This window comes from Sorex fumeus, unplaced genomic scaffold (genome assembly GCF_029834395.1).
Source record: "Sorex fumeus unplaced genomic scaffold, SorFum_2.1 ptg000265l, whole genome shotgun sequence".
NCBI classification, from domain to species: domain Eukaryota; kingdom Metazoa; phylum Chordata; class Mammalia; order Eulipotyphla; family Soricidae; genus Sorex; species Sorex fumeus.
In genome coordinates, this window is record NW_026606322.1 from 3,478,753 (window position 1) to 3,495,727 (window position 16,975).

Sequence of the window (16,975 nt, forward strand, 5' to 3'; positions counted from 1 at the left end):
TCCGAATTAGCTTTTATTGCTGGAAAGAAAGTCTAGGACCCAAACGTTGAACCCCTTACACCCTGTGGCCTTGGTGTCCATGGCAATCTACGTCCCCAAGCAACATGGCCTTCCTGCTGTAGCAAATGAATCCCCAGCCGGGCCAGGTTGGCCAGAATCACCAGGAGAATTCCAACCACTAAAAATAAGTTTTAGTTAAAATGTACATATTTGAAGTTTTTCCCAAATTGGCTTTTGTGATTTTAATCTTTGCTCACAACCAAAGTTCATTGTCCTCTTTGCCAATTCCTACCCCACCTTTACTTTCTAACTGTAATTTTTAAATATGCTACCCTTTATCCACCCAACTTTATAAAATTTGCTACACTTTTTAGATGGATAGCTTTTACAGTGTAATCTGTAATTTGAAAACTGAAATTCTATAGATAGGCTACAGTGAGCAACTAGTCAAAGTAGTGACAGTACAGAAAGATTTCTCCTGTGTCTGGGAAAAAGAATGAGATTCTGTTCCCGTCATGGTGTTTACTACCCTACATAACAATTTTCAATTTGCTGATGTGTATCACAGATAAACTCTGAGGTCAAAGCCCACAAATATTTATCTCTATTTCCAGGGCCTTGCGGTTGTCCAGCAGGTAGGTTGTTAAATTCAGGTCTCCTGAGTCAGGGCCCTCACAGTGGCTCCAGGTTGCTGCAGAGTCATAGGTGGGCACTTCGATAAAGCACCAAGGCCAGGAACGTGACTGTGAGGTCTGTCTTAATTTACATAAAGAAAATGCTAAGTGCAGGCCAGAGCTATGGTAGCAACAGTGGAGAGCGCGTTTGCCTTGCACGCAGCCAACCTGGGTTAGACCCCCGGCATCCCATATGGTCCCCTGAGCACCGCCAGGAGTCATTCCTGAGTGCAGAGCCAGGAGTTACCCCTGATCATCGCTGGGTGTGACACAAAAAGAAAAAAAAAACACAAAAAAGTGCTAGGATGTGTAGGATGACTACAGAATCAGAGGAAAGAATTCTTTAAACTGATGGATGATGATGTTGGGCAATTACTAATCATTCCACTCATCACCTTCCATATATTAATGAGGTTAGAGTTGTGACAGAACTTCCTAACTATCCTATTTTGGGCAGCTGGAGCCTTCTGTAAGTTTCCCTTTGCTACAGGAAGTTCCTGCTCTTGGTCATTGCTCAGCTGTTGTTCCTATTCTATCTCAATTCCTCAGACATCTGCTTTTCTGTCACCCTCCCATACTCCTGCTGTTCTGAACAACCTGACTTACTTCATCATTAGGGAAAGAGTTTCCTTCCGTGGCTAACTCTTTTTGAACAGTCTCGGAGCAACACAAGCCAAATGGTGGTGAGAGGTTTACATGACTTACTCTCTCACAGGTAGCTGTCTTCTCAGACAGCTAATTACCACATAAAAAAGGACTTGAGTGTTGTCACGGTACTGTGGAACAGTACTCAAGCATGCCTGCTTTGATACAGCCTTTGCCTAACAGAATCCCACCATGGCTGATTTTCTCCCAGCAGCCCAAAGGTTCCTTTTCTCTGCCTGGCTTCCTGGGTGGGGTTGTAGTGGGAAAATGAGAAGCAGAAGCTTAAAACTGGGTAGGACTTCAGAGTGACCATTCCAGAAATTGGGCACAGATGAATAGGCTATCAATCATAAAGTCATGGACAGAATGGAGAAGCGCCAGATCGATCAGGCTGCTTGAGCAGGAACAGAGAAACAATGGAGCTAAAGAAACAATGTCCATGTGGGACTTGAGACAGAATGTATTAGTCACTGATTGTACCAAGTGTTATGGGTGTTAGCGACCATTGTGTATGCTAGATGAGAAAAATGCTCCCACAGAATTTGTGTGTCCTGTATGCTATAAAAGCTCTGTGTGAACTGCATGTGTAGCTTGACACATTTTGGTGTTGGTCAGGTCGAATCTGCATGTGTCAATAGAATTTGGTATACTTGGAAATGTACACTAGTGGAGAGATGTGTGTAGGAATACCATATGACTGAAACCCAATCATGAACAGCTTTGTAAGGGTCTATTTCACAGTGACTCAATTTAAAAAAAAAGTTAAAAAATAAAGTAAAATTGGGCTCTCGCTCTGCTCTTTCCAATGCCAGCATCTGCGTCCTGATCGAATTTCTGTAACATGGCCTCTGCTTTGTGCACTACATATATGACACAATTTACACAGGCAGAATAAATTCCTTCCATTACCCTTCTCTCAAAGCATAATTTTATTTCGCCTCCATTAAGTCTCCCACCAGCAACAGATGGAAATTTCTTCTTCCTCTAAAGTCCTCTAAGTTCTAAGGAATGAATATTTCCTAAGTCCTGTTGTTATGCATATTTGACCCATGATAAGGGCCAAATTCGTGCTGCCTTATCAACCTTCTACCTATGCCTCACATTGTTCACTGCTTCAACTGCTGAGTCCCTTGAGACCAGGGAGCCTATTATAAACATGTCCTTATCTCCCACAGTTTGTACATAGCAGATGCTCAAGTAAAAACTCTCAAAAACAACCAAAGATTAACTGGAAGCTGACTGTGTAATGGATCAAGGTGTTTATGTCAGTGCTCACCTGCATTTTTTCCAACGGAAAGGGTATGGAAGTTATTTAAAAAAAAAATTAGGAAGCCCTGCTCTTAAGAGACAGTTCCGAATTTTATTTTTGTTCGGTTGTTTTTTGGCCACATCCAGCTGTGCTCAGAACCTACTTCTGATTTTGCACCCAGGAATCACTCCTGGCAGGATTCAGGGGAACCACATGAGTTGCCAGGGATGGAACCCAGGTTAGCCATGTTCATGAAAAACACCCTACCCACTGTACTAGCCCTTTGGCCCAACAATTCAGAATTATTTATTTTTTTGTTTTTTGGGCCACACCCAGCAATGCTCACGGGTTACTCCTGGCTCTGCACTCAGGAATTACTCCTGGCGGTGCTTGGGGGACCATATGGGATGGCGGGGAACTGAATGGGTCGGCCGCTTACAAGGCAAACGCCCTACCCACTGCACTATCGCTCCGGCCCACAATCCAGAATTCTTCATGAGATTTCTGCAGTTACCCTGCTTCTTACTCTGGCAACTGCAACAAAACTTGTTTAGACACCTTGAGATAACTTGATATTTTCCCTAAGTTCTTTAGCTTAAACTAGTTCTAGGCAGTTTCTGTTGCTGGTAAGTAGGAGGCCCTGATCTAAGAGAACGGAGAGTAAGGTGGGACACTAAGACACTCCCACAGATGACACTCCCTGTGGGGAGTAAATAAAGAGAGGGCACACATACTTGTGTGACTTGAGTGTCCCACTTCATTCAAATAAACAATTATTCTCTTGGGCTGACGGAGCATCACAGATCACAGATCACAGATCATCCTGTTATTCGTCGATTGCCTCGAGCAGGACCCGGTAATGTCTCCTTCATCCTGGCCCTGAGGTTATATTCAAGGCTCTTTTAGGAGAATGAGACCCATCTTAGTTGGTGACGGAGCATACAGAAGAGAAAACATGGCTTGCACACAACTGCAGAGACACGACCCTGCTTGGAAATCCCAACTACCACATAGGCTCCCTGAGCACTGCCAGAGGTCACTCCTGAGCGGTCAGGAACACAGGCTCCCCTGAGCACCGCCAGGGGTCGCTCCTGAGCAGAGTCAGGAACAAGAACAGTGTGGCCTTATCTCAAATGAGGAAAGGATAAGTCTGGAATCCAGCTTATATTAAAAACCAGTAACAACATTCAAAAGTTACGGGGATAAAAACTATTTTAAAAAAACACATCTTTACATATTGTTACAGACCATTCTCATACCATCAGGAGAAGTAAACATATACACAAGTATAAGAATCTGAGTAACACTTGTTCTCCTTGAATACAAAGGTGTCCCTAGTAACGAATCTTCAAAGGACAGGGAACAATCTGCATTGATCAAATTCCTGCAGTCTTGCTGAGTCCCTCTGGAAGCTGATGGTGGGACAATCTTTAACTAGATCTATGTACGCCATTGTCTTTGTCTGTCCATTTACCCAACCATACTTCCGTCTGTCCGTCCGTCCATCCATCCAACTATTTTTAATATCTACTCTGTGTGACGAACAGTCGACTAGAGCTTGGAGATAAGGTGAGTAAAACATGGCTCCCACCCATTAAGCAAATCACAGAAAATTTAGAGAATCAAACTGCAGTGCGATGCAGAGTCGGATAATGCCAGCAGGAGCCTGCTGTGAAGGTTGTTAACTGTCTAGAGGAATGAAGACCTGAGCGAGAGTCAGGCTTGAGCTGATCCCTGAGGCAGAAGCCAACACTCCTACAGAAATGCAGTTTCAGCTTCTCATCCGGGGAGCGGAAAATTTTGTCCCTTCTTTAGTGAGAGGAAAACTAAAATACAAAGAGAACAGTGACATTTCATCAGGCCTCATAATGACAAGGCAACGGGAACTTTATGAATGCTTATCGCCTGACTGCCAGCGTCCGGGGTCATAGTCCCCGTGAATTCTGAATACTCCAAAACCAAAGTATCGGTCTCATTCCATGTAATGAACTTCGTAGGGATATTCCTCTAAGAAAATCCTTAATTCAATTCCTCTAAGAAAACCCTTAGATTTAAGTTTTTGTGAGAGTTTAATTTTTGCTAATGGGGGGAGTAGGGTAACCAGGCCATGCCCAGAGGTGCTCAGGGCTTACTCCCAGCTCTGTGCTCAGGTATCACTCCTGGCAGTACTTGGGAGACCATATGTGGTGCCAGGGACTAAACCAGGGTTGGTTACACACGAGGTAAGCACCTTAATCCCTGTACTATTCCAGAGAATCTTCTGAAGAGTTCTTAGAAGGCAAAGGAAAAGAATTTCTCTGTGAAAAAGTTGGGTCCAAAAGAGGGATGATCCCGAGTCATCAAAATCATACCTAAAAATTTCCTCATTTTTGACATTAAGGAGTGTACCCAGAAAGATCAAAGTAAAAATTCTTTTTTTTTAAAATGGAAACGAGAGACAGAAGGCATTATAACAGAAATTTGCACTAAAACATCTCATATAAAAATCAGTGTTAAAACTGAATGCTCTGAACTTACCATTCTGCATGTGAAGATCCCTTGATATTCCTGTCACACAGTCAATTAATAAAAAAAGAGGGCGGGGGAAATCACTCCAGTGGAAGAATGTGCCTCAAGTGTGACATGCAAGGCCCTGAGCTCAATCTCTGATGCCACAAACTTCCACACAACCCAGCATCATACAGTGAACGCCCAAAGGAAATGCTCTGTTCCCCTCATCTCCCACCCATTCCTCCCAGCCAGTACCACCAGGTGTGGCCCCTATTTTGAAAAAATCAAGGGTGTGCAAGTGTGTGGAGAATTTGCTGTCTTATACACAATCCCTTTTAAAATTTACTAAGAAACTTTTATCTTTTGAGACCATTAAAAAAAAAAAAAAGCGCAAAGGCACAGAAAAGGGAACCTGATATCCAACTGCAATGCAACTGGCCCCTTTCTATGTGCTGCTTAGAAACCTCCTGAGCACAGCATTCATGTTTTTACAAGAACCACTGCATCCTTAGGCCTTTCAGGAAATGATCCTCCCTATTTTTCACATGTTACAGTGTTTCCTATTAAAACACAGTGACAAAGATCAAGCCTAGAACATCTTGCAGAAATGCAGTGATCAAGTTTCTGTCCAAGTAACAGGAACCAAGGGCATCATCTCACACAGTTCATTTCACAGTAATGAAAACAGACATGTGGATGATTTGAGGCACAAGCTGTGACTGGTCACTAGAAAATAAAAGGTAAGATTGGGTTCAAAACCTGCATCTCATGATTTCTGGCCCTTCTTCTGCCAAAGCGGTAAGCTGCTTCCAATCTGCATTATACACACTTTGGATCTTCTTCCAGAGTTGCTCTATATGCAGCATGAGAAGAAAAGTCATAATTTTTGGCTGGATGACAGTATTCAAGTGCCCCCTCTCATGGTAAGCTCCTCACCACAGGATATCCAAGATCTGCTCCGGGGAGAGGACCATGTTCTGGTGTTGACTGCTAAAGTTCAGTTTTCAAAATTTTGGGAATGATCTGCTCATAGTCTTTCCTCCTGGTCACATTATAGGACAGGAATTTGGAATACTCAGTCAACAGTTTCTCCCAGTAACAAGTGATGTCATCCATCCGCAAGTGGTTTATAATAAATTGTCTTCCCCTAGAAACAAGATTAATGTGAACATTTGAAACACTGCAGTTAATAACATTACTGACTAATTCTTGAGTGCTTACCCTGCGTAAAGTACTTTATGTGAATTAACCCATTTGAAACTCAGATCCAACCCAATAGCCATCAAACCAATTCATATACATGCACTGGGCAACAGAGCTTTACGTATTTTTTTAAAACAAGCAAATGGATACCCAATGTTCAGAAAAAGTAGTTGTTTCATTACTTCAAGGATTTCAGTGTTTTGCCCCAGAACAGCTACAATTCTAAGTATTTTTCTGTATAACGAGGACAAAAATCTGTTATCACCTGGGTAACAATATTCAGATAACTTGAACTAGGGGGAAACGGGATGATAAAATATAAAAGGAGAAACAAGTGAAACTCACCTTTCAGCAATTTCTCGAGCTACATCATCATTTGCTTTTACAAACTGTAACAACTCCCTAAAATGAAAAGCATTATTAGCTTCAGAAATATAATAATGAGTGCATTATTAATCAGAGAGGCCACAGATTAAGGTTCAGATATGTGGATGGTAATTCTTTCTTAAAACAAAAATGTCCGGTCTTCCTAGGAACAAAACAAAACAAACAAAAACCCCACACACAAGATAAAGGCAACCTGTTGTAGATTTGAGAAATGTTTGGCAAACACAGAGATATGTTCAAAGACACATATCAAATGTAAAGAAAAAAAAAATCAATAAAGAGACAGAACAGGGGTTAGGCCAATCACTATGCATGTGGTTGACCTTAGTTCAATCCCCAGCGCAGCAAATGGTCCCCCTTACCACCAGGAATGACACTGAGAACAGAGCCAGGAGTAGCCCCTGAGCACTACAGGTGTGGCCCCAAATCAAATGACAACAAAACAAGTGAAGATAAAGGACTGGGGATACAATTCAGTGAGAGTACACTTGCCTTGCATGTGAGGTCCTGGCTGGAGAAAGAAAAAGTGAAGAAAAAAATTCCCTCCTATCTCCTGCTCTGGACCCAGACAGGGCCCTGGGTTCACCTTGCTGGCCCCTCTCATACCTCTTCCTAACTCCTCCCATCACCAGAGGAAATGTGTCTCAGCTCAATGGGCTCAAATCTCGGGCTGTAGCTGAAAGTTCCTGTGAGAAGATAGTAAGATTGAACGCTCCTATCTTCAGTTTTGAGAGGTTAATACTTCCTCATCGCGTCCTGTCCAGATGTTACATCTCAAGCCACCACGTGAGCACTTTTTAAAGGTATATCCCACTGGTGGATAACAAGGCAGTGATACCTACGTGGGCCAAGAGGGGAAAGTTTCCAGGGGCAATAATTGCTGGGAGTAAGAGGCTTTATTTGTCTGGGGTTTTGTCTGTGGGGGCGGTTACACCAGGCTGCACTCAGGAATCACTCCGGGTGGGGCTGGGAGGAGTGCTCGGGAGCAAACCCAGGTCTGCCATGAGCAAGGCAAGGGCCTCACCCCTGTACGATCACTCCGGCTTCAGGAGCAAATGCCCTTGAATGCCAGGGACTTCGAGGCCAACTGCAGGAGCCCCAGGAACTGCCCGGGTGGGCTGCTTACTGAGCGTCAGAGAGGTCTGTTCGGACTGGGATGTAGTGGACCCATGGCTTCAGTTGTGGGTAGAAGAATTCCAGCCACTCGTCCCCCACGTGGAAAACAAGCGAGCCACAGAGGAAGAGATGTTTGAACCGGAAACTCGCAGCGACGCCACGGAAATTAAAAAGATACCTACAAGAGCAAAGAAAACATACTTGAAGGCTACAGAATAGGACACATTTTCCTATTGCCCCCTCCCCCACCCTCTGGTCTGACTCCTCCCCCTTCTCTTCCCATCTCCTCACTGCAGTGGACTTAGAAACTCTGCTTTTCTGGAGACCCAGGAGGTTCCCGGGAATGCCAGGGTGAGGGGAAAGGCAGAACCCCTTCCCTCGGTACGGCAGATAGGCCAGGAGTGAGGACAGGGGAGGAAAGACACAGGATCCAATGGGCAGGACTGCTCCTTCTTTTCTAAAGTCTGTTCTAGATTGAATGTTGGTGCCGGTGCAGTGCCCTCCCGCTGCTACTGGCCCAGTGGAACCTTCTCTGGCCTCAGGTAGGCTCTTGTGTCAAGTGGAACCAGGCATAACTCAAGCACCTTTGCGGGCTGGAGCAGTAGTTCAGCGGGTAGGGCATTTGCCTTGCACACGGCAGACCCGGGTTCAATTCCCAGCATCCCATATGGTCCCCTGAGCACTGCCAGGGGTAATTCCTGAGCGCAGAGCCAGGAGTAACCCCTGTGCATCACCGGGTGTGATAAAAAAGGAAAAAAAAAAGAAAATCTTCAAGGAAAGGTCCCTTGGAAGAACAGCTACATCAGAAATAAACATTTTTGGGGCCGGAGCAATAGCACAGCGGGTAGGGCGTTTGCCTTGCATGCGGCTGACCCAGGTTTGATTCCCAGAATCCCATATGGTCCTCTGAGCACCACCAAGAGTAATCTTTGTGTGAAAAGTCAAGAGTAACCCCTGTGCATTGCCGGGTGTGACCCAAAACGAAATAAAAAAAAGTGTGTTAGAAATAAACATTTCTGGGGCTGGAGCAATAGCACAATGTGTAGGGCATTTGCCTTGCACGCGGCCGACCCGGGTTTGATTCCCAGCATCCCATATGGTCCCCTGAGCACCGCCAGGGGTGATTCCTGAGTGCAGAGCCAGGAGTAACCCCTGTGCATCGCCAGGTGTGACCCAAAAAGAAAAAAAAGAAGAAATAAACATTTCTTTTCAGCCCAACTCACACATGCATCAGGTCACCAGATACTTCTGAAGTTTCCATAGGGCATGGAATTAGGATTCATCTCTGAACCATCCCCCTTGGGGTCTCTAGCCTGGTTTTAACAGTACATCTAACTCTTCTTCCTGGCATTTAGTTACATTTTAGTTACAGATATTTTATGCATGATGAATCTTAAGCTGTTTTATTAACCTGACAAATGTATCATCTAACCTCAGCAACTGTCTGATGTGTGTGAGAGAAGACATCTACCATCTTTTCTTTTCTTTTTGTTTTATGGGCCACGCCTTGTAGTACTCAGGGGGACTCTGCACTCAGGGGTCCTTCCTGGGGGGGCTCACATGCAATGCTAGAGATGGAACTGGAGTCGATACAGGGAAAGCGCCCTCCCTGCTGTCCTATGGCTCTGGTCTCCTGACATTTTTCTTCTCCAGAACACAAACACAACGGAAACAGAAAGCACATTGCACTTTCGTGGTCTCCACAGGCTTGTGCAATGTGGGCCCTCGGCAAATGACAGCTCAATGAATTAGTTCAACACATAAGGCCCCCAGTTTCGGCCTGCTATTAGAATCCTCACTCAGAGCGGCACTATCCGAGTCAGGAGCCCCGGGATCCTTACTTGTACTTGCAGTGATCCACAAGGTGGACATCCTGAGCGGCCGGCCTCCCCAGGGTGTCCTGGAAGGGAAAGGGGAGCTGTCAGTTGCAGCAGCAGCAGCAGCTGTGAAATGTTTCAAGTTGCAAGACACACACACTCAGGAGGCAGTACCTCTCATCTTCTAGGTGAAGAAGTGAGGAGACCTGTTCACAGTCACGGTGGCCCCATGTGGAGGAGTGAGACATTTAACCTGAGTCTGACTTTAGAGTCAAACCTCCCCTGAAACCTGTGGCTCCTCCTCTGAATGCCTGGTTTACTGGGTCAGTTTCACACGCAGGAAGACACAAGTTGTGGGTGCTCTGCCGAGAGGTGGGTATACCCACAAACCATCCGCTGGCCATGAAAAGTATTGCAAAAGAGTCCTAAACCACTGCCAACACTGACAGGCATAGCACAGCGGGTAGGGCGTTTGCCTTCAATGCGGCCGACCTGGGTTCAATCCCCGGCATCACATATGGTCACCCAAGCACTGCCAGGATTGATTCCTGAGTGCAGAGCCAGGAATGACCCCTGAGTATTGCTGACTGTGACCCAAAAATAAATAAATAAATAGGTAAAAGGTAAAGGTAAAGGCCCTCCCGTTGATCGTCGATTTGCTCGAGCGGGCCCAGTAACGTCTCCATTGGAGACTTTGTTGTTACTGTGTCTGGCATATCGAATACTCTCGGTAGCTTGCCGGGCTCTCCGAGAGGGGCGGAGGAATCAAACTCGGGTCGGCCATGTTGGCCGCTCGTAAGGCGAACGCCCTGCCCACTGTGCTATAAATAAAATTGCAAGTAATATTTTAATAATAATAATAATATAATAATAATAAAATTATTTAAAATATAATTATTGTTTGTTTATTTATTTTTATTATTAATTATAATAATTATTATTATTTTATTTATTTATGTATTTATTTTGCTTTTTGGGTCATACCCGGCGATGCACAGGGGTTACTCCTGGCTCTGCACTCAGAAATTACTCCTGGCGGTGCTCAGGGGATCACATGGGATGCTGGGAATTGAACCTGGTCAGCCACATGCAATGCAAACGTCCCACCCCTGTGCTATCACTCCAGCCCCAACAATGTATTTCTTACCAAAAAAAAAACTAGATTTCTAAATGTTGCTGTTCAAAGAAAAGGAGTGTCTGCGAGAGCTCCTAGTGCTCCAGCAACAGTGATTCTTGGTGTTCTCTCCCACCATTTCCTGTGGACCCTGGAGACCCTCGGGTTTGAGACACACCCCCCCCCACTACCACCACCAATGTTCAGCCACTGCAGCAGATGACAAATGTCTTGGTAAGGGTAGGAGGATAGGGGGGATGGGGGGGAGAGTTTTATCTGCTTTTGCAGCCTCCCACTGTAGATGCTATGCTTAATGAACACTTTTTCATATTATTATTTTTTCAAATCTTCTTAAACTTCACTGCCTCCTGTTTGATTAAAACTATCCAATAATTCACTTATTTCAGACTGCGTGTTGCCCTGAAGAAGTTTAAAACTTTTTCTCGAATCATCCTCACATAGCACATGGGAATTTAAGACGAGCATACTTAGAGGTAGCACTGTAGCACTGTCCTCCCGATTTGCTTGAGCGGGCACCAGCAATGTCTCCATTGTGAGACTTGTTGTTACTGTTTTTGGCATATCAAATACGCCACAGGGAGCTTGCCAGGCTCTGCCATGCGGGCAGGATACTCTTGGTGGCTTGCCGGGCTCTCTAACAGGGGCACGAACCTGGGTCGGCCACGTGCAAGGCAAACGCCCGACCAGCTGTGCTGTGGCTCCAGCCCATACTTAGAGGTAACCTTTTTATCTGTATGGTTTTGAGCTACACTTGGTGGTCCTCAGGGGCTTACTCCTGGCAGTGTTCAGGGGACTATATGTGATGCTGGGGATCAATCCAGGTTCAGCTGCAAGCAAGGCAAGGGCTTTTCATCCCTGTACTATTTCTCCAGGCCGCAGAAATTACTTTTAAGAAGGCAAGAAGTCAGGGGCTGGAATGTAGCACAGCGGGTAGGGTGTTTGCCTTGCAAGTGGCCAACCCAAGTTTGATCCCCAGCACCCCATATGGCCCCTGAGCACCACCAGGTGAAATTCCTGAGTACAGAGCCAGGAGTAACCCCTGAACATCATGGGGTATGTCCCAAAAACAAAACAAAAATAATAACAAGGCAAGAAATCACAGTGTTCAAAAGACAGAGACTCCAAATCCAAAAGTCAATGATTGCTAGCTTCACCTAAAAATCACTTGGAAATTTTTAAACAAAAGGTTATGCCTGGATCCATGGACTCCCTGAGACTCTGTTTCATTTGATTAATTTAGAAAGATCCACGGTCGGTACTGTATGGTGAGATTTGAGTACCGTTTCTGCAAATTAAGGTTTGGAAAACTACAGTCCACAGGAAAAACCTGACCCCTTGCTTGTTGTGTATATAGCACATAACATCTGAACATTTTTCCCTTTCAGATGGTTGAAATGATAAAAAGAGGATTTTTTTACATGTAAATATTATATGAAATTCAAGTTTCAGTGCCATGAGCAAATGTTTATGAAAACACAGTCCCACTTAATCAGTTAGATATTGTCTGTGATTGCTTTTGGGCTTAGATAGCCAAGGTGAATAGCTGCAACAAACACCATATAATTTACAAAACCCACAATATTTACCATCTGGCTCTTTACATAAAAAATGTACGACCATGGGCTGGAGCGATAGCAGAGTGGGGAGGGCGTTTGCCTTGTGTGCAGCCATCCCGGCATCCCATATGGTCCCCTAAGCACCGCCAGGAGTAATCCCTGAGTGCAGAGCCAGGAGCAACCCCTGAGCATCGCTGGGTGTGACCCAAAAAGAAAAAAAAAATCTGTGACCACCATTTAACCTTTCAAAGTAATGTAATATAACTGTCATAAAAAAGTGAAAGGCAATGTGCATTGGAAAGTTACGCTAGCACTAGTTCTTGAAACTTTCTCTGCATTTATCCCACCAGAGGGGAAATCTAATCTGAAATTCTCCCATGGGGGTAGCTGTCTCTGAGTGACAATGTCCACTGATGTAATTCTATCCAGACGAATACTAATTACCTTCATAGATTTCCAGGCCTGGTTTTTGGTGTACTCTGCATCAACAAGTTTTGGATTTTTCCGAGAGAGAAGAATGAGAGGATCTCGTTCTGGACTTGTTCTATAAAAGAAATACGTGACATGAAGCTGTGCGTGACAATGGAACACTGTTCCCAATGCCGGAAAGATGACTCAGTGTGATGACTAAGCACAGGTGGGCAACTCTTGGCTACAGGAAAAGGCGGGAAGAATTCGTTGGTCCTAGGCTGCCCCCCACTATACACTTCAGAAATGGGGAATCTTTGGCCCATCTTTGCTTGCATTTAGTCTTTAAGGGATTACGGTCCTAATCATCACAACTGTATCCCAGGAAAGGGTCACCTGCCGGTGAGCTCAGAGGACCTTCCAATAATCACCGTTGTGTGCCGAGGTAACAATACTTATTGAAAGAGCTAAATAACTAACCTTTGTTAGGTGAGTTCAGAAAGTATGAGATCTTAAAAGAAAAATAAAGGACTTAAAAAAACTAGCGATTAAATGAAGGAAAAGTCCTAGTTATGGTTCAGCAGTCTCGACATTTGTGGGATCATGATCCCTGAAGAATCTGAGAATGTAAACCCTCGTGTGTGGGGAGAAAAATGCCTATTTTTTTTTATCCTCGTACAAATACAAACACCTTTTAAAATTCCTGCGGTCTACACATGGATCCCAAAATAAGCATCTGTGATGTACTCAGTGGTAGAGAATTTGTCTGGCAAGTGTGAGGCCCTGGGATAAATTCTTGGCCCCACAGACAAAAAAAAAAAAAAAAAAAGGCCAAAAATAAACCCTTTGATTTCAAGCTGTGAAAATCAGAAATTGATAAGAAAGAGCAAACAGTGGCTGTTCCGCCGATCTCCGTATCTCCACGCTGAGGCTTACTGCCTGTAACAGCAAAGTGTGTGCTTGGGCAGAACATACCTTATGGCCAGACCAATAGTGCAGGGGGACGGTGCTGGCCTCGCACCCAGCCAACCCAGGTCAGTCCCTGATACCTCACTCAGTTTTCTGAGCAGCACCAGGAGTGATACTTGAGCAAAGAGCCAGGAGCCAGTCCTGAGAATGGCCAAGTATGGACCAAACACCAAATCCAAAAGGAGAACGCTCCTTAAAAGCTCCATTCACAGCCTATTTGGCCTCCACGTGCTCAACTGTGTGTTCACTGTGCATCTGCCCGCCAAGTACTGGTCCTGTTGCCTGGGGGTGCGGAATTCAACTACACAGATGCTTTGGACCAATCTCTTCCCTTCCCTCCTCTTTCTTCTCCATTTTCCACTCTATTATCTCAGACACAATCCGGGTGCTTAGCCACTACCTGGCAGCCACACGGTCTGATTACAAAAGGCAGGAACTCAGGAGATCATGGTGATTCCTGGTCAGCCATCAGCTAGCAGAGTGACCATGGGCAAGATCATCAGCTACTTGAAACCGCAAGTTCTCATCTGTGCTTGTTCCACACTATCCGTTCACTTGACACCCAGCACACTTAGGGCACTCTGTAAATACGCAGAGGATGACTGGATGGGTGAAGTGATTTACTTCCGTGAATTTCCTTTCAACTAAGAGGGATCGGGGAAAAAAACATTCTGAGTTCCCTAGCCTGAATTCTGATTGAACTAGAGTTCCTCACTCTCTCCAAATAACTTATGTTTTACACATTAACTGGAAGAATGTTTTTGTAAAATATCAGAAAATACAATCACCTTGATCCTCGGAAATATGCTGTGGAATTTTTCTTTTTCCATGGCCACTGTGCTGCTGACCTAAAAACAGATTTTGATTAATTTTTTTTAAGTTAACTTATGCAGGGTAGTGAACAGAAAAAGCCTTAAATAATGCTGTATACTTTTTTGCAATTACTTCATTTCTGGAGGTGCTAGCCAGTAAAATACTTAACAACATTGACAGAAATGCTCCCAAGAGCTAAATTATATATTTGGGATTGTTTAACTCAGCATAGTAACGATTTCTTTTTTGTCTTTCCTTTTTTTTTTTTGTTAAATTTTAAAAATTTGGGGTGGGGGTGGGATTTTGGTTTTGGGGCTCTGCTTGGTGGTGCCCCATGCAGGGTAGTTACTCCCGGTAGGCTCAAGTGACCATACAGGATGCCAGAGATTGAATCCAGGTCAGCTGCATCAAAGCAATTGCTCTGGCCCCTGATTTCTTTTCTTCTCAGGTGTAGAGCTACTTATAAAATGAACAGGCAATGAAAACTACATAAAAAAGTGGGGGAAGGCAGGAATAGAATTCAGGGCAATGTGGCTCCCTTCGTGTGCTTTGAACATGCAAAAGGTATCAATTTAGGGCTGGAGAGAAGTACAGCAGGCAGGGTGCTTGCCTGGCACATGGGTGACCCAAGTTCAATCTCAGGCCTCACCCACACGGTCCCCTGAGCTGGCCAGGAATGAGCTCTGAGAGCAGAGCCAGGAGGAGGCACTGAGCCCTGCCGGGGTGGCACAAAAGTCAACACGCGCACACGCACGCACACACAGACACACAATTTTAAAAATAAATAAATAAAAACAGGTATCACTGATCTGTCTGTTCCTTAATTCTTGATTATTCGCAGGCACCAAACAAGTGAAGCCCTAGGATCAGAGATGGCTCCAAGGGCGGTGGTGCACGCTTAGTGTGGGCAGAACAATGTTGGCCCCGGCCCACACGCCCTCGCTTCCCGGGAACAGCTCTCCTCAAGGCTGCCAGGAACCCTTCAGAGAAACGAAGCAACAAAGACAAAGAGGCTCTCAGAAGCTGCCATTCACTCCCAGCTCAGGGTGCCTGTGGAGCCCGCCTGCCACCCAGAGCGGGGCTCCACCCAACCATGACCCCCACCCTGACCCTGGTCCCTCAAACTCAAAGCACCTGAATGTAGCCTGGAAGCCATATGCAGAAGTCACCATTCAGCCCCATGATAGACTTCTTGCATAGTGTGCAGCCGACATACTTCAGCTGTTCCTGTCTCACAGAGAGCATGCACTGACATCCTACCCTACCCACACATCACACTCAAGACACCACCGGATGGCAAAAAGGCACAATGCAACAACCAAGAACCCCAGAACACTTAGTGATGGTATAGCCCTGAAGATTCAGCCACGAACAACCACCTCGACATCTCTGACAAAGACATTAGAGAGAAAATGCTGAGGATGTCAATGGGCTCACAGGAGCAATGAAACAAAACACCAGACGGTATCAGAGCAGAAATAAGACAACTAAATAATTTGATCGGTGAAATGAAAACCTCACTCGAAGGCCTTAAGCAGTAACTAAGTAGCTGAGGACAAAAGTCAATGAGCTCCCTCCCAGGATGGGAGATGCATGTTGAAAGTAGACTATGGACCAAACACGACTGCCACTCAATGCCTCTTCTGCAGACCACAACACCCAAAAGGAGAGAGAGAACAAAAGGGAATGCCCTGCCACAGAGGCAGGGTGGGATGGGGGATGGGGGTGGGAGGGATATTATCTATCCATGGTGGTGGGAAATGGGCACTGGTGGAGGGATGGGTATTTGATCATTGTATAATTGAAACCCAAGCACAAAAATTTGTAAGTCTACAACTGTACCTCATGGTGTTTCACTAATAAAATTAATTTTAAAAAAAAGTCAGTTAGCTCCGAGATGAGTTGCAGAAAACCTATAGACAACAGCAGAAAAGTGGGGAGGGGGAAGAGAAAGTCTCAAAACAGATGATCAGAGTAACGGAGACCTAGGAAGGAAGTTCCGGTGAAGAAGCACTAGTCTCGGAAGTCATCACTGAGAAGCTTCCAGAGCTGAAGAGTGGATGCACCCAGATTCAAGAGGCCCTAAGTGTACCAGCTAAAAGACACCCAAATAGAAACACTCCAAGACACATCCTAATAGTTATACTTGATGAAAGAAAATGATAGAGAGAGACTACTGAAAACAGAAAAATCAACAAAAGGAAATCAAGTACAAAGGAGCACATTTAAGATTTATCACAGATTTAACAATTACACCCTCTGGGCCTGAAGAAATGGTGAGATATAATTAACACACACACACACACACACACACACACACACACACACAGAAATGGACAGTTTGCTAAAAATACTTTACCCAGTCAGAAACTCATTCAAATTTGAAGGAATAATACAGAACTCCACGGATAAACGATAGCTCAGGAAATTCAAAGATTCAAAACCAACTTTTACAAGTACAACTGAAGGGATTACTAAAAGGTAAGACAAACTCCCAAACACACCAAACCTCT

The 16,975-nt window shown here is 44.8% G+C and overlaps 1 protein-coding gene across 1 annotated transcript in view; it reads right to left on the minus strand.

Moving 5' to 3' along the window:
• Positions 1–3,725: 3,725 nt before the first annotated feature.
• Positions 3,726–16,975, minus strand: part of POGLUT1 (protein O-glucosyltransferase 1) — a 34,361-nt gene continuing 21,111 nt past the window's right edge. The window contains exons 6-11 of the mRNA XM_056109117.1: positions 14,438–14,497; positions 12,717–12,816; positions 9,606–9,664; positions 7,775–7,942; positions 6,607–6,663; positions 3,726–6,205 (exon numbers count right to left, since the gene is read on the minus strand). Coding sequence (XP_055965092.1) covers positions 6,049–6,205; positions 6,607–6,663; positions 7,775–7,942; positions 9,606–9,664; positions 12,717–12,816; positions 14,438–14,497 — 601 coding nt within the window. The 3' untranslated portion in view covers positions 3,726–6,048. The remainder of the gene's footprint in view (positions 6,206–6,606; positions 6,664–7,774; positions 7,943–9,605; positions 9,665–12,716; positions 12,817–14,437; positions 14,498–16,975) is intronic.